Source organism: Anopheles moucheti, chromosome 3 (assembly GCF_943734755.1).
Source record: "Anopheles moucheti chromosome 3, idAnoMoucSN_F20_07, whole genome shotgun sequence".
NCBI lineage: Eukaryota > Metazoa > Arthropoda > Insecta > Diptera > Culicidae > Anopheles > Anopheles moucheti.
In genome coordinates, this window is record NC_069141.1 from 73,231,431 (window position 1) to 73,248,757 (window position 17,327).

At 44.3% G+C, this 17,327-nt stretch overlaps 3 protein-coding genes across 3 annotated transcripts; 1 reads left to right on the plus strand and 2 right to left on the minus strand.

Moving 5' to 3' along the window:
• Positions 1-1,936: 1,936 nt before the first annotated feature.
• Positions 1,937-6,762, minus strand: LOC128303634 (growth hormone secretagogue receptor type 1-like). Its single transcript, XM_053040644.1, has 7 exons — positions 5,899-6,762; positions 3,503-3,645; positions 3,318-3,418; positions 3,017-3,135; positions 2,494-2,606; positions 2,344-2,423; positions 1,937-2,279 (listed from the first exon to the last, which is right to left on the minus strand). Exons 1-7 carry the CDS (start codon positions 6,760-6,762, stop codon positions 2,155-2,157), a joined length of 1,545 nt encoding a protein of 514 aa, XP_052896604.1. The 3' UTR covers positions 1,937-2,154.
• A 4,587-nt stretch (positions 6,763-11,349) lies between these two features.
• On the minus strand, positions 11,350-15,010 carry LOC128301214 (melanotransferrin). Its single transcript, XM_053037579.1, has 4 exons — positions 14,901-15,010; positions 14,001-14,431; positions 12,233-13,938; positions 11,350-12,161 (listed from the first exon to the last, which is right to left on the minus strand). The coding sequence occupies exons 1-4, from the start codon at positions 14,965-14,967 to the stop codon at positions 11,921-11,923; spliced, it is 2,445 nt and encodes an 814-aa protein (XP_052893539.1). The 5' UTR covers positions 14,968-15,010; the 3' UTR covers positions 11,350-11,920.
• Positions 15,011-15,370: 360 nt separating this feature from the next.
• LOC128302553 (kelch domain-containing protein 10 homolog) lies at positions 15,371-17,250 on the plus strand. Its single transcript, XM_053039402.1, is given in 4 exon segments — positions 15,371-15,635; positions 15,638-15,997; positions 16,123-16,334; positions 16,398-17,250. Coding segments are annotated over 4 exon segments (1,380 nt in total). The 5' UTR covers positions 15,371-15,482; the 3' UTR covers positions 17,053-17,250.
• Positions 17,251-17,327: the final 77 nt, after the last annotated feature.

Below are 17,327 nucleotides of genomic sequence, written 5' to 3' on the forward strand. Positions count from 1 at the left end.
ATAATAAGACATTTCTTTTTATTTGAATAATATGCTTTAAGTGTTAAGGAGGAATACAATAATTCTGCCATGAGTTCTGTCATTTAAAAGATGTTTAAAGCTTTTAATTTCAGCTTTTAAAATCTCTAGAAAGCTTGAAGAATTCCAGGCCTTATATGTGATACATTTTACTACAGCTTGACCAACGTCCAGAAATGGATTTAACCTTACCAATTTAAGTGGAATTTTTTATATAACTTACGATTTTGTTTTTATAATTCAAGTAATTATGATGTTTTCAGATTATGTTTTCTAATTCTTTATAAAGAAATCGTACGTGATAGTTTAATAATCTTAACTGAAGTGAAAGTGTATAATAAATGGATTAATACGGAATATGATAAGGCGATAAGATAATCAAACTAAGAGAAACAATCAATTTTTTGGTTCTTTTCCAATGGCACTCCATGGCTGGAAGTTATTCTTTTTGGGCATTACCACCTAAGAAGAAGGCCTGCCATTTATGGCATTCTTTGTCTTTATTTAACCCATAGCCGGATAGTCATGTTCTGCATGCGGACAACAGCTGTCCCGATGGGATTTCATGTCGGTCTTGACATTTGAAACCCTCACGCCACTATCACCAAAAAGCCACTGGACCGCTCCTGTGCCTCGCCATTTAGCAAAGGAGTAATTTCAACCAGATGTGTTCAGCCTTTGAAATGTCAAGATTAAAATAGGTTTATAAAACGACATGACGAACAAATAAGAGGAATGCTAAACAATAAGGCATCCCCACGACCGCCCAAGTATGAGCGAAGGGTGGAATAAAGTGATATCAATAAAATCGATGAGTAGGGCAACGATTATGTGCGGTCTGTGCGAAAGGACTAAATCAAACCGCACCGTTACCTGACCGCAGACGCTGCTGGGTAGTGACTATTAACTTGGTTAATGGGGTTTTACTGCTGTGCGATGGCCTCAATGGAGATGTTCGAAGCTTCAGTGGACTAGTTTATTGAGTAACGTTCAAAAAATCCCGTATTCAATGTACAAAAAATATTTACCAAAGAAATAGATTTAATAAACACACAATAGGACCTTTAGCATAAAAATAAAATGTTCCTAATGAACATTTTCCATGAAACGTGTAACATTAGTGATATGATTGACGGATTGGATTTCGAACGGAATTGATTATAACTTTTTTATTTTATTTTTGTAAAATCTCAACACCTTTCGACGCTAGTGGGACGATTATGAGAACGTGCTGAGATAAGCTACGCAGGACAAAACGAACGAATAGAGCTCGCCAACACTTGTCAATGAAGCTTCTTAAGATGTCTTCTAATAACTCGCCGCGAGAAAGTAATGGGCTTCGGTAAGGCAAAGTAATTGAGTTAAGAATTTACCGTGGCACATGACATGGCAACAGATGACAATGTTGATTTATCAGAATGCTTATAGAACAGTTACGGCAAAGCTTCCACGAAAGCTCTTGAAGGAATAGTCTTATGCAGCATTCAGGATTTTCGATTTAAAGAAGTTCAGCCAAAGCCATTTTCCAATTACTTTCAAGTTGAACTGGAATTTGTAGAAAATGAATTTACTACTTTCCACCTCTCTTGAGTATTTGTTGTTAGCTTTCTCACATGACTGATGAAGGAAATCCAAAAATTTTAGGAAATATTTTTGAGGAAACCTCAACCTCAGAATTCAGAAAAGAATTATTTAAGATTTATCCTGTTAGCTTCCCGCAAGCATCATTATACATTATCAGAATGGATAATTAACCGAGACGTTAGTGGATTGTGTATTAAAACACATACATAATAATACTCACTATCAATGTCATCCTAGTAGCATACCTTTCATAAAGGATCCCATTTTTCGGATGGAGTACAGATCATTATCCGTTACTGACACTCATCAAGCTCATGTTTGAATGTGTAGAAAATTAAAGTAAATACTGATGTATATTTTATACCATCGGCTTACAGCTCTATTTACACTGTTTTGTAATGTCTTCCTTACTTACTAACCTTTTAAACAACTTTCCCGCACGGATACGCTGGAAATATCACCACATTTTGCTCGTTGTGTGCAGCCTGTTACGCATATTTCGCTGAGCTTAGCTGGCGCCCAGGCCAACACCGCAGCCAGGTTCGGGGCCTACTACTTAATGAAGTTTGTAATTTGATAGTCGGTAAGATCCCGCCACGTCGCCACCTCGGCAGGGTTGTCCGGCAGGGTGGTGGTGTTCCGTCGCATCTTCGAACCGTTCGAGCGTAGGACGAACTCTGCGGGGTGAACCACACGGCACATTAACAAATCATTTGTGCGAAACGTACAGTATTGCATTACCTGTGACTTGCGTGCCGGAGGTATGTTCGAGATTTATCTGCCGCTGGGTGCGCTTCTGAAACATGCCAAAAATTGCCTTCCTGCGAGTGAGGTGATGAAGGGTGGTGATAGTTAAGACATTCAGCCGACTGAAACCGCACACAAACTTACCGAAAGTTCTGCCCACTGACGCAGTACAGTATGAAGTTGATGCCGAAGTTCGTCATGAAAAACAGTTGACAACAGTTCTGCACCAGATAAATGTTCATGTTTGTGTGTTCCGTCTTCCGGAGGAGAGAAAGAAGAAGGAAAAGGATCGGCGTCAATTTAGGCAATCGCAAACTTGGACAACTATCATTCGGGAAGAGAGGGGCCAGTCAGTAGAATTAATTAGAAAACGGCGATGGTGGAAGTGGAAGTTACTTCGTGTTTACCATTGGCAAGGATTGATAGTTAATTAGGCTGCAGGGCTGATGTTTATCGGGGACAAATCTTTCGAAATTTGCGAAAGTAACACATGTTAATTTACACTTCAAAGCGTTTATGGCGAAACTTTGATCCTGTTTACTTCGCAACCTTGAAGTACCGTGGCCCTCGTTCCGGTTCCCAGTTGTGGGGTTTGCTATGCGTTCTTAGTGGATGGAAGAGCTGGAAATTACACATCAAAAGCTCAGTAGAACTCCCAAAAGCTTACCTCCAGATAGATCTTCACCCGCACAATGTAGCTCGGCAGGTTGAGGCAGACGAACACGGTCGAAACGATAAGCAACATTTTGGTAACCTTGATTTGAGAATTTGCAACCCGGCTGCGACCTGCGGGGAAGAATGACATTAGGACACGCGGATAAAACTTTACGGTTACGACACACACACACTCGGTGACGTTGTTTCGACCCATTCCCATTGGCCGGTGGGGCGAAGAATGTGCGACTCCAAAACTATCAGCGCCGCTAACATCAACCGACACCGGACGGACACATTCTCGACATACTTACTGAGTAGCTGTATCTGCTGGACGGGGACGGTACCGTTGCCGAAGAGTTGGCTGTTCGATATATTCAGCTGCCGGCGGGATTCGCGCACGTTCGCACCGTAACTATAACGAGAAGGATATGGCGTGTCATTCGAATGCCATGCGTCCGGTCCGGAAACGGGCGGGTTGGTTGTGCATCATACGTACCTCCGCGGTATCGTCATCGTGCGCCTAATGCTGGCAAACTTCCACACCGTCAGGGCGGTGATCGTGTTGAGCACGACAATTATCGTAAATGGGACTACAAACACCAGTATAAAGTCGAGAAAGTTGAACATCGCTGCCTGGTCCTGCGTACGGGAGCGAAACAGGGGCGAGAAAACATAATGGAAGTGAAAGCGGGCGAAACGCAACAATCGTACGCAACAATCGTTGCCGATGCAGTCGAACGTTTTGCAGCCATAGTCATAGTAATGCGCCCGAAAATGCGTACAAATTGCACCCATTTCGAGCGGCGACTCACGTTTGTGGAAGGATAAAGTTTTTCCGCGAAGTGCTTGGGAAACGATGTTTTGAATTACGAATGCATTTTATTACATTCTACCCAAGCATCGAAGCCATTTTGTGGCCCGGTCCTATCTGGTAGAAGAGAGAGAGAGAGTATCACGTTTCCTAGCTGATGATGCTTACAGCTGAATGGTATTGATGGAATTTCGGTTCAACACATAATTTCATCATAAATATTAATGTACGTCAGAAAAGTTTTCATTTGCAACGAAATCACCCAACCCAACAACCACGAAGCTCTCTAGCGTCTGTTTTTTTTTTATCGTTCAGCAAATAATTATAAAATGTTGACCAGCATTAGGAATGATGTTGGGTCACAACGAAAAACCGTAAGCCCTAAGCGCTGTGATTTGATTTGGCTGTGAAATTAATTTGTTACCACCTAGTGGAGTGACTTGGACAGACGTAAGCCTACGTAAGGTGGTTCGGGTTGTTACACAAATCCGATCATAATTGCTTACGGTTGCAAACAGTTGGAGGCCATTCTAGTTGGTGAATTCTAATAATAGCTCTCTTCTACAAAGCTAATTAAAACATTTTTTTTTCGTTGGTTCTTTGTCTGAGAACCTTTTGAACTTATAGGGATTTAATTAAAGTAATTAGATAAGCAAAGCTAATTATAGTGATGTGCGACTCATTTAGTTAGTAATTATGAAATACTCCTAAACCTTATAAAGTATCAATAATACAGTAGAGTTAAATAAAAGAGGATCGTATTGCTATTTAGATTCAAAAAAATATTTTATTAATAAAGAGAACAACGCAAGCTAAGGAATTAAGTTCTGTCTTTATAGAACAATATTGAACAATATGCTCAGATAACCAGGAACCTTCAAGAATTTCTATATAAATCACAGCATTACTGTTTCCCAACGGTAGTTTTCAATTGTTTGTAGTTTTCAAACAAACGAAGAATTAAGTTCTGCTTGTTTTAAAACGAATATGCTTAAGAAGAGTAACAAATATAATTGTGAATTTTAAAATTAATTTAATTCCAAAAGTACAGTTCCATTGGGTAACTTAAAAATTTTAGTTTTAAATATTGATAAATATTAAATATACTTAATAAAACTTTAATAAGATTACCATACAAAAAAGTACAGTGGGAAAGATTATTAAGCATTTATTAAAATTTAAAAATATCCACAAAATACCCATATATTTTGAAAGGTGATGTCTGAATTAGATCATTTAGTAGGATTTATTTATACATTTTTTACATTCTCTGCCATTGTAAAAGGGAAAAAGGGCCCTAAAAGATGAGATAATAATTAATCACCGCTGCAAAGAGCCCGTACCGTAAAAGGGGATGCTTTGCGCTTGACAAAAATTTAAATGTGAGACCGTTTTGCTTACCATTTGACACCAGATTAGTAATTTACCGAGCTGGCCAAACAGAGAACATCTTCCGTCACGGGCCATTTAATTGAGGGGTAAATGAATCTCTGTGTGTGAACCCAGCTGCAGTCAAAAAGCGTTAAAAAGGTGGTGTTTAATTCTTTCCAGCAAGAACAATTCTGCAAACAAAGCAAACACACCAACAGAGCTGGGGCGGGAGTTCTAGGCGGACAGAGGACGCTCTGTTCTTCTTCAGGTTTCATGGAAATAGGTTGCCATTTTTGTCGGTGCTATTTTGGTTTGTTTTGTTTTCCAGTCCACCGGAAGCAATTATCCTGCACGGTGGCTGAACAGAACGTACGAGTCAGTAGTACGAGTCCCGGACAGCATTCGCCCTGTTGGAAAATCCTTTTCGGCAAACAATTGCTCACCTACACACACACACACATCTAAACCGGTGGCTTGTCTTTGGCTTTGGCAAGTAAAAACATGTTAACATTTTCTTTTGTGTAAGCATGTGCACCGAAACAATGGCGAAAAGCCATTGCCACGCTTGGGCATCATCCACCGGAAGCACCACCAGCACGTATACCAATATACAATGTTTCGTCCCAAAAAAGAACCAAAAAAAAAGGGGGGAAAAACAAAATCAAGCCAATTTTGTTGGCCAACAACGTCCACCCAACATACTCACTCACTTTGTACTCTTGCACAATATCGCAGATGGTGTCATTCATCGAGACGGAGAACTGCGGGGAGGCGAAGAAAAATATCGGCAAGCTGATGAAAATGCCAGCGATTGTCAGGGCGAGGATAACGATCTTGGCGCGCCGCACCGTGCACATGGTTTGGCGCTTCAGCGGATACAGCACGGCGATGAAGCGTTCGACGGTGAACGCGACCACAAACCACACGGACAGGAAGCAGCAGAGCGAGCTGGAAAAGGTGAAAAACCGGCAGCATATTTCCTGGATGTAGATTTTCAGATCGACCAGATTCAGCCAGGCGACGAACTGGCCGATCAGGTAGAACGTATCGCTCAGCCCGAGCGCGGCCAGATAGTACGAGGAGGAAAGCTTCCGCAGCTTCGTCTTGAAAAACACCAGCACCGACAGCACGTTCCCGATGCTGCCGAACAGCACCAGGGCCGGTACGTAGTAGAAGTTGATCACGCTCAGCACCTCCGCGTAGTACACGAACGTTTGCTGGTCGAACTCGAGCGCCGGCGATAGGGTGGAGTCGCCCGGTACCGGGTGGACGGTTGTTTGCTGATACGGGCCGGAAGACTCGTTCACGCCCAGCCCCGGTATCCCGGTGGGTCCGCCGACCGGCTGCGCAACGTCCACGTATGGGGGGCCGTACGCGGTAGTCATCAACAGCACACCGACGGTCGGTACGCTCATTAGTAACGCCTTATCCGCGTTGAACGCACCGGCGGCATGGTCCAAACTGCTGCCATTCTGGCGACTCGCCAGCAGCAACATCTGCTGACCGGTGCGCCCGTAATTGTAATCCTCCCGCAGGGCGGTCCCACCGAGATGGTCCCCGGCGGCACTAAACATTACGGCGAACTTCTACACTACTTCCTTGCAGGCGGGTGGCAAGTGTAATCCGTGTGCGGAGACCGTACGTTTCAACATTCTTTATTTCACTGGGACACTTTGGCAGCACCAACACCATGCTTATTAGCGGCAGAATTATCACTACACCAGCACACAGCTATTCGTTGTGCGCTCTTTTCATTGGCCGCTTTGAACCATTCTCTTCCAAACATGGATCACCGAGAGGAAGGCTTTAGACTTTTAGGCTTCGTACTCGTCAAAAAGCTCCTCCAAACACACAGAACCAAAGGGGGCAATACACCGACGGGTCTCTAGCACTTTACGCCGTTTCGTAATTCCGAACGTCAAGAGGGACGTGCTGGTGCGCACGTTTACTGTTCACGATATCCAAGTCCTGACTGGCGATTGCGAGCCAACGGACGCTATCGCAACACCGAGAATCCGTGAACTCCCAAGCACATCAGCATCGGTACCCGTTCGGTATCGCGTCGAGTGTAGTGTCGGAGTTCATTCATTCAAACCACACGCCAACCGCAAGAGTGGGGATACACGCACTCCACGCAACCTCCTGTCCGTAAACACCGGTCACTGGGATGATGTCTAGGATTGGGAAACGAATAGCTTAAAGCAAACTTGTCGTCAATTTGTCGCACATTTCCTTCGGTATTTTTTTCCACTCGCTGGAATAAAGATAAGGTGACACTTTAAACTACCCAACCGGGTGTCCACACACTCATTCAATCTGATGCCTGGGTGATAAGCCTTTACCACTGTGGGGAGTTCCTTATTCCACATAAAAACACTTTCGAACCGGAGGGTGAAGGAAGAAATAAATGAGACTCGTGTGAAAGCTCAACAGCTTGTGCGTTTCGTCTTCGGCACAGGCTTAAAGTGTTGCTGAACGAATTTGTGTATTTTCCTCATCAATACGTAACGGTTTTGCCATGGTGTGGCATGGTGGTTCCGCAAAAAAGAGTTCCACCTCGGGATGTGGACGGAGCGATCGGGGAAACTCATACCCACTTAACGGTGTGGGGTGTTTTATCGCTTTTCCTCAAACTCTGTGTCACACATTCACGTTAGGTGAATTGTGCTTTCGCGACATTTGCCGCGGTGTCACCTATCCTGGGCGTTTTCGTGGAAATCCTTCCACAGAACATCCATCACGCAGTTGACAGATAATTTACAGTAACACGACTTCTGGCTGCGCGCTTTCGGCCTATGCTGACGCCGCACACGTCAGCACCACTGGATGCCGGTCGGGCGACACGTCGGGCAGGCGGGCAAAGTGCAGTAAAGGTAATTATCTGGTAAAGATTATCACACCTTGCCAACAATTCGTTTTGTGCCGCGTTCTGCGGTGTTTTTTTTTGGGTTGTTACTTCGGGACGGATTTCGGGCACCGGAAAATCATTCCAAAAAGCATTTTCTTCACTGTGAAGTACGCACCAGGAAAATGGACCGACATTAATGGGTGTGGTATGCGAATGCTTGTAGACATATGAGGCAGGAAAAAAACTGCTGATCGTATTTCACAGTACGTGCTGGTCGTAGTACGGAATTAAAACCACCAGATGAAACCGTGGTTTTAAACAACATTTCTGAAATTGGTTCATCCATCATGGTGAGTGTGTGAGAGAGAAAGGGAGAGAAATTTAATAGAAAATGGTTCACCGCTGGAGCTACCTACGCAGTCCATCCAGAACGGTCTACGAATGCCTACAGATAATTAATAGCGTGAGTGCTGCTAGTGTGCTAGTGGAACTTCTGGTCCATTCATTTTGGCCCTTTGTATAGAGGATGGAAGCCTTTTTTTTGATACAGGGAAGCTTGGTTTTGGTCATATGCTATAGACTCAATACAATATCTGAGCATATAATTTCCCTTACCTTTCATTCGTGGTAAACATCTTCGTATTTTATTTTTGTTTAATTCTGCAAGGTAACATGAGAATAATTAATCAGTATTGGCAACGAATTCGCCCCCGTTCGAGTGTCTTCTATTAAGCAAAAAAGTACCACAACCATCACCGACGCGTTCAAACGCCAGCGTATCCATGGCCAACGATTTATTTCCTCTCGTATTACGATCCAATTGGATGTTATTTCAACCCAACGGCCACACCTTTACGCAATGCGAATGCCATGGTCAGGCAAAACAAAAAGGGAATACGAAGAAGAAAAAAGAGCGAAAAAAAACCACCCGCAAAAACAATAATAATAAAGATGTTCACGTTTCGTGTGAAGATACTTCATACACGCGTTGGGCGTATCCGTTGTGTCTAGCGTGAAAAGGGCGACGAGGTGTCACGTTTCCACTGGATTCGCTATCCTTTATCATCGTTTGCATCATTTGCTAACGATAGCCGTGATTGGCATGTGTCAAATTAAGCCCTTCGGGGGCATAACTTGCCACCGAGCGCGTCCGGGTTGTAGAGTGGCGTGCGGTATATACCTCTTTTTTAACGATACACTGTGGGTGCGCTTTAGAAATCGTGGCTGATGCGGGCATGTTGTTGACTGATGGTGACATTTAGTGTGACTGTCAAAAATTATCGGCTAGAATCAAAGCGCAATTATGCGCTACTGTTCGAAGGTCGGGGTTGCAGTTAGTGGTCGGGTGGTTCCGCAACAGCTACCAGGCGCCTCCATTGACGTGTTTGTCGATCGGCAATAGAAGGTTGCTATGTTAATTGCCTCTTTTTATTGTACATTGTTGTTATGAGTAGGCGGAATTGAAGCAAAGTTTAGTTTTATTGGCCCCGAGGATATTGGGTGGTCTGTTGTTTGAAGTTTATTTCTTGGAGACTACTTTCCACCTTTTCTTGTTGGAAAATTGTGGAAAGAAAATTAAATAAATTATAAAACCAGGCTTTTTCACGAGCAATTTGAAACTATCGATAAAAGAATTTGTGAAACTTTCTGAACTTTATTAATTTCCCAATTTACTTCCAAAAGTTGTTCCGTACTCCTGAAGGACCTAAGTGTTCACCACGAGTGTTAGTTCTATCCCCCACTCTAAAGTTAACAGTGAATTGTCGAAAACGGACGAATTCATTCGTGGTTCTTCCTTCTTCGCTTACGGATTTCAGTATTTTATCTGGAAGGATATGAAATTCATCTGTTGCTAATTCTATCCCCACTCTAAAGTTGGTGGTAAACTTTCGGAAATGGCCGATTCGGTTGGTTCACTTCACCCCAGAAGTTCATTCGTTTAACATCCCCACTCCTCGCAGAATGATAGTCATTTATCGTGAAACGTTCGAATCAAATCACTAAAATTGATAAAAACAATGCCAGATCGTCGATAAATTTATTATCGATTAGTATATTATCAGTGGCGGATCTCACGGTAGGGTTAGTACGCTACCTTGGATTAAAGGCTAGGACTTCGTCATGTAACGAATCCTAACATGTCTTGCTGATAAGGACAGGTTAGTAACAAATTTTTAGGCAACTGCAAATCACCAATCCCCAACATGCTTGCTGTACAAGCACCTTCCTGATAGGCCACGGGTATAGCATCCTTATTGTTAATATACGATGCATTTCTTGTCTTGTTCGAGTCTGTTGGTTCGTAAAATTATGTGCAGCCTATTATGTGCAGATATTGATGATTAAGTTGTTGGAGTTGAACGGATCTTAAGGCTAACGTTTCAGACCATATCCCCAAAGATCGATATTCAATTTACCTCAAATTCAGCATTAACACAGCGCTAATTAAGCTCCTAATCAGCGTTGTTGCCGAGTGAATCCAGCGCTATTTTATGTCGAGAAAATTGTCAATAAGGACCTTCAAAACAACAATGTCGTATGCATTATTAAAGTAATATTTGATACGAGTGCATAACTAAAACTGCTTAAGTAAACGCAGTTTGGAGGTTCATAACTTACATTAAACTCAACAAAATAATTCAGTACCTATCGGTATCGCTGGGAGATTGTGGATGGGCAGACACTATGGACACAGTACATATCTCTGCATATTTAGAGATTTCCGGTTTCGTGAGCTGTCCAGCGTGTGATTTGGATGAATTTAATTAATTTTTCGGTTCTGGGTATCAGTCGCCACAGAAGGATAATGAACTGCAAACTTCAACAGTTGGCATCATCGCGAACCATCCATTATGAGTATGAGAACCATTCGTCCGAATTAATCAAAACTACGCTGGTAAGAATGGCTATCCTCTTATAAACCCAAATGAATATCTATTTCCAAGAATACAGCATATAATTCAGTACCTTTTGCGTATTCAGCGTTTCCTTTTTGCGTTCAGCGTTGACATTTTGAGTTTTGAGGGCAAGAATAACTGTTGAATATTGTCGAGCGAACATTGTGGCTACATTTGATACTGAAATGTAAATAAATGGTCCACATTCAAGTGATCATTTGTGCAATGCAGCACTAAGGTACAACACCAAGGGACATACAACGAGTAAAATGAAATTGGATCGGAATATTTACCGTTCGGATTACGTAGCTTTGGGATAACCTTTGACTAACGGGTTGGTAAAACAATTGTATCTCAGGTTCTCTCACAGCAGCTTTGTTTTTGACTTCAACCACATTTGTTAGAGTTTTGGGTTATTAAAAATTTTATTAAAAAAAAAAATTATTGCTAACGATTGCAGTGTAGACGGCGCAAGACAAAACCTCAACGGATCATTTATGCCTAGCCTAATTATTTGCTTCGTATCTTGCTGATATGGATGGTTTCATTGTGCTGGAAAAATGAGAATAATTGTTAGAGTCTTGAAGCCAACCGAATGGCGCTAAAAATGTTAATCATGCACACACACATTTTCCTCCTACGGATGGACGGATGAACGTTACTTTGTGTTTCGTTGCGAAAGCACAATATCTCAATGTTTTTTAAAAAATAAAATTGATAAAGGAATGTAACTGATGCTTTACAGCCGGACGGTATCAGTTCACTGTTAACCAACGTGTTCATATTTGTTTTTTTTTACTACAAAGAGATTCACAAAAGAATACTGTACAATACACGAGACTAACTAGCTTGAGTCGATACTTCCTTCACTCTGGAATGATTCTTATGTATCTGCAATAACACGCAATGCAATATCTATCTAATTCGGACGGAATATTTACTCTACATAGCATGAAGCCGATAAGTCGGTTTCCTCACTTCTTTCGCTTAAAGTATGTTTCGTGACCAAAACAATGCTACCACTCCAGCAAGCAACAAGCTACCAAAGGCACTCAGCTTCAAACTACTCGCACCTGCATGGCAATCGGTGATGCGACGGGCGCGCATAAAGTTCGGTCCCAGATATGCGTCGAACCAGCGCTTGTCGGAGTCAACTACGCGCAGACCGCGGGTAGCGTCGGAAAAGATTAAATCGTGATACGGCGGAACGGAATAAAACATGCTGAAACTGTAACGGAGGGAAAACACATATTTAAACTCTCTTCCTCAATAAATTATCCTTCACATAAAAAAACGTACCTGAACTCGTCGGAGAATTTCCTTCCGTAGAACTGTTGCGCATAGGTAAACAGATTGATGTAAGCTTTCAGTTCGGTCCCGTTGTATCCTCGTCCTCCGCGCGCCACAATAGCATTGGCCTTCACCTTGCCCAGATTACACTTCTTATACTCGTTCACCTCCGCCCTGGTTCCGTCCGGACACAGCAGTTCGAAGTCATCGGGCAGTGCATCTCGGGCCCACCATTCGCGCTTCTTGCCACCCGTATTCTCAATCACCGTCGTGTGCCGTACGAACGCCACATGACCACCGCCCTCTACCAAGCACCGGAATGCGCCCGAATTGCCATAGTAATCTTCCGACGCGTCACGACGGCAATACCGGAAGCTGCTACCATGACACAGATCACACATGTTATCGTACGGAATGCCGGTGTTATATTCCTTACTGATAGCTCCGGGTACACACGATTTTGTGAAATATTCTGCGGCAGCACGAATACTATCGCAGCCGTACGGGCGTATCCAACCGTTCGATATCAGGTAGGCCATCGGATAAACCCATCCGGCAGCCGTGTTCATACCCGAATGGCACGTATTCTTACCGCGCAGATAGGTAAGCTCTGTATCGGGATCTTCTTCCTTTGCCACGGCTACCACGTAGTACTCGGGCAACCCCAGATCGTACACCTCCGACATGAAAGGCATCAGGTCGTAATGTAAGCCGGCCGTATACACATCGCTCGCATCGAGCACGGTCACATCGGCGGTTCCGGATTGGATGTGTTGCATGCAAGTGATGTGCGAATGTGCCTTCGTACACAGCATATCCGGTTTGATCAGTTGAGCCTTCAGCGCCGTACGCATTTTGATGCACTTTTCGTACTCCGCATCCGACGTGACGCACAGCATCATTCTTCCCACCGGACAGGACCGTGTCTCGTAAATTTGGTCCAACGATTTGCCCAGATACCTTTGATAGTTTTGCTTATCGTCATCGATCGGTGCTAAATGGCGGGCCGAATCCTGGAACATCAAGTTCAACCGTCTGCCGTATCGCTTCGACTCGAACAGATCGAACGATTCGTAGGGTTGGCTTTCGTTATACATGTTCTGATCGGTGGTAAAGGCGAACGGTGAATACGTTGTTGTCGAAGTGGACGTGTACGGATTCTGGTATGGCCGGTAACGATCATCCTGCCGATCGTATCCCGGGCCCGCGGTACTGTTATACCGACGCTGCTTGGACGCGTACAGATTGACGGCTTTCGTGAAGAATTTCTTTAACCTTCGTCGGTCCGATTTGGACGTGGCGCTGGATACGACAAGCGCGTGCGATGGAACATTTCCCCATTCACACTGCCGATACTGGGAAACGGGCTGGCGGGTACCGTCACGACACAGCAACTCGAACTGATCAGTGGTCACACCAGGAATGAACCCGCTGTCCACCATTTCCTCCACGGTGGTGTGCTTCAGGAACGCTATATCGCCAGCCTCCACTAGACAGCGGAACGCTCCCTCAAACCCAGCGTAAGGATCGGTTGGGGTACATTTGCCACCGGGAACCACACCCGTGCATATCGAGCAGAGTTTGTTTGAGTTATCGCCGATGGGGTTGTATTTATCGATCAGCGCATTCACAGCACACGACGGTCCGAAGTAATCGGTTGCAGTTTTCACGATATTGTTACAGTCAGTAACTGCCAGTCCTCCTTCACGTTGTAACTACAAAGTGAAGACAAACAATATAAGCCAATCGTATTTACTACAGTCACCACATTACTCACGGTATGTATCGGAACAGTCCATCCTGCGTGGCTTCCTACCCATGCAAAGCACGCTTTCTTGCCACGCAATTGCCTCAGATGGGTCACGTCCGGTAGCGATCCTTTCTTGACCACGGCCACCGCATGATACTGTGTGAAGCCTCCTTCGTAACCTTCCTGCATGAGCGGAATCAGCGAATGGTATCTACCACCGCTAAACACTTCACCCGCATCGAGCGTCATGACATCCGCCCTGCGTTCATTTATCAGTCCCATACACTCATCCTGGTCGTAACCGTGATGGCAGGAGACGTTCATGAAAAAATCATTAAACAAAGCAACATCCCGCTCAAGGGCTTTGGTAAAGTTTTGGCATTTGTACGTCTCTTCCTGGCTGGTGGCACACCAGACGATATTGCTTTTCGTTTCCTGTTCTTCTTCATAGAATTGACCTGTGGGAAGAAAAGGATATGTCGCGTCGATTAGCATTGGTGGCAACACCCTAATGAAGTTCTAATGATCGGCATTGTCTGCGTTCTGTAAGACACTCGCTGTTGGAAGGATGTTAAGGCATTCCCAATTTATGGTCACCGTTTTGTTTGTAAACATAATAGGCATCGGCATTTGCAAGGGTGTGTTGTAGCATAACCTGTCAAACGGTTGCCTACAGGTGCACACATTATGCTACGTATGATTCACGCATTCTTGATCAATAAAAGTCGGATAAGCAAACTATGACCGCAGGAAAGTGAATATCGTTGATCTCTTGACGGGCAGTTAACGATCACAAAACGAGATTTGGAAAGGACGTATGGTCCATTGCTTTGCTGATGCCAATTAAAGAGCATCTTTTGAAACCCCTCCATAGGTAAGGTATCTATCTCCGTGGGCCAAGCCCCAAACTTCCCCAGCTTTACTTACCGGCACTGAGTGTGGCAAAGCACAGCAAAGCTGCACTTACGCACAACCAACGACCCACTGTTGCCATCGAACACGGTTTAACATAAAGCACGGTGAACTTAAAACAGAAATCAAACATAAAACAGGAGTTATGTTTGCGACCGAACGTACACGCCCATCCAAAATTAGGTTTGGTTCTGACAAATGTCAGCAAGGGGCGTCGTGCCAAGGTGTGTATAGATAATGTTCAGCAATTCAGCGCATTCCCATCGTTGCAGAATGATGTAAATAATGAAACAGTCCCTCATCACACATTAGAATAAATAAATAAAGTAAGCCAGAAATCGAAAAGATTCCTTTTCACCCAAAATATCTCCTAACCTCGCTATATTCTCGTTCCTCGAACGATCGAATTAAAATTCGTTCAGTGTTGTTTTGCTGGATGTTTCTGACATTCACCAGCAGCAGTGTCACACCAGCTGTACTGAACGGATTGGCAAAACATGCTCTTATTTTTCCATCATGTAAAAAGTGTAGTAAAACGTTCGGTTTCTGATAAACAGTGCATCGATTAGGAGGCACACTTGCGTTCGGCGGTCGGTGATGAGAATTTTGCAACTGCTCGTGTACAAATTGCTTGCCCGTGCGATCGATACCGTGAACAGATACTTTAACGTGCGACGACTGCACTACCTGCGTGAGGTGCTGGACATAAACATTGGTATATTTGTGCATGAAATCAACGAACGCAGTGATCAATGATGGCAAAGCGTAAAGCCATTTACGCATTCCGTCCGTTCGAGGTGTGTGACGTCGATTACCGGAGCTCTATAACCGCCAACAGTAACCGGGTCGGTTCTGGCAAACGCTATCCGAAGGCAAGGAGCGGTCATCGAATTGTTTGCAGCGACGCGTCGCTATACTGCTTCGGTGGATTCAACCCGAACAACACGGGTCGTGATGGTAACAATGACCAGCGGGAGGAATTGTTTCTGTTTCACGAGCTGTGGAAGTATGACATGATACGCAAGGTGTGGACATTGCTGTTGGATGTAAACAACGATTTGCCCGTAGAGCTGGCCTCAAATGCAATGCTGTTATGTGGCGAAACGATCATGGTAAGGTGTATTTTTAGATGCAAAGCTAAACCCCCTTGTGTTTCAGGTTGTTCAGGCAGACACTGTTTTGTGGTGCTGGTCCTTGTTCATGTCTTCTCCTAACAAATGCGTTGTAATCTCGACAGATTTTTGGTGGCACAGGATATCCTTTTGGCGTAACGTGCTCGAACGCGTTACGTGTGTGTCTACCGCGCCGTAAACCGAAGGATCTGATTGCAGTAGAGGTCAAAGGAGATCCACCGCCACCACAGTACGGGCAGGCTATTGTAGTGAATGACAATTACCTCTACACCATCGGCGGAACCAATGGATTCGACTACATGTTGGATGTACACAGGTGCGTGGAAAGATTGCTGCACAAAGATAAGGAAACGTTAAACGCGGTTTTTGTTTGTTTCAGACTACATTTACCCAGCAGAACGTGGGAATGTGCTTACGAGTGTAATCAAAACATTCGCGAAGATCCTTCGGGAAGATATCGGCACGAGCTGGCGTGCCACGATTCTAAAATTTATGTATTTGGCGGTGGTACGAGTGATGCCGTTTTCATCCTATCGAATATTCCCGTGTACGACATTAAAGCGAACAAATGGGAGTACTTGGTAACGAAACCCGACCCGCTGGCCAACTTGCCGGGCATGCCTACCGCCCGCAAGTGTCACTCGTGCGTACAGATTCGCACAGATCAAGGCGTCGAGGTGATTGTGGCCGGAGGGTTTGATGGTGTGAACTACTATAACGACATCTGGAAGCTAAACCTCACCACGTTGCAGTGGAAGAAGATGCAGAAATCGAACCTACCGTATCCACTGTTCTTTCACGATGCGGCCGTAACGAGCGACGGTTGTATGCACATTTTCGGCGGTATAAAGTTCAGCAATAACGCGAGTGTTCGCACGAACACGCTCTACAGGATGTGGACCACCATACCGCGGTTAAGTGTGATCGCCTGGGAAGCGCTGCTGCATTACATTCCAACCTTGCCCAGCCGGACGCCGGAAGAGCTTTTGGAAGCCGGAATTCCGCGCCAGTTTGTTGAGCGGGTACACGAATGAGTGCTTGAGCATGGGTTTTTCTTTTTCTTGTATAAATGACTATCAGCCTTGCTTCCCAGTTGAAAAGTGTTTTGCATCTGAATGTAACCCACCCCGAATAACGACTGCAGGGCTTCGAGTTTTCGTAACAAACTCTGTTTGAAATTCTTACAAAAAAGTCCAATAAAAGGCACGACATGGGAAGCTGGTGCTTCGATCAAGTGAAAATTTGTCGTGTGTTTCTTCTGATGTAAAATATTATGAATTTGCCGTGACACTCGCCTAAAAATGGCCCA

What these genes read in the sequence shown, in the direction of transcription:
- LOC128303634 (XM_053040644.1), bottom strand. Translation starts at nt 6,762, where the DNA reads ATGTTTAGTGCCGCCGGGGACCATCTCGGTGGGACCGCCCTGCGGGAG. An exon ending in CCAGCAGATACAGCTACTCA is followed by an intron (nt 3,136 to 3,317) that starts GTAAGTATGTCG and finishes TCTTCCCCGCAG; the next exon opens with GTCGCAGCCGGGTTGCAAAT. An exon ending in CTCCGGCACGCAAGTCACAG is followed by an intron (nt 2,280 to 2,343) that starts GTAATGCAATAC and finishes TTCACCCCGCAG; the next exon opens with AGTTCGTCCTACGCTCGAAC.
- LOC128301214 (XM_053037579.1), bottom strand. Translation starts at nt 14,967, where the DNA reads ATGGCAACAGTGGGTCGTTGGTTGTGCGTAAGTGCAGCTTTGCTGTGC. An exon ending in CTTTGCCACACTCAGTGCCG is followed by an intron (nt 14,432 to 14,900) that starts GTAAGTAAAGCT and finishes TTCTTCCCACAG; the next exon opens with GTCAATTCTATGAAGAAGAA. An exon ending in GGACTGTTCCGATACATACC is followed by an intron (nt 13,939 to 14,000) that starts GTGAGTAATGTG and finishes TTCACTTTGTAG; the next exon opens with TTACAACGTGAAGGAGGACT.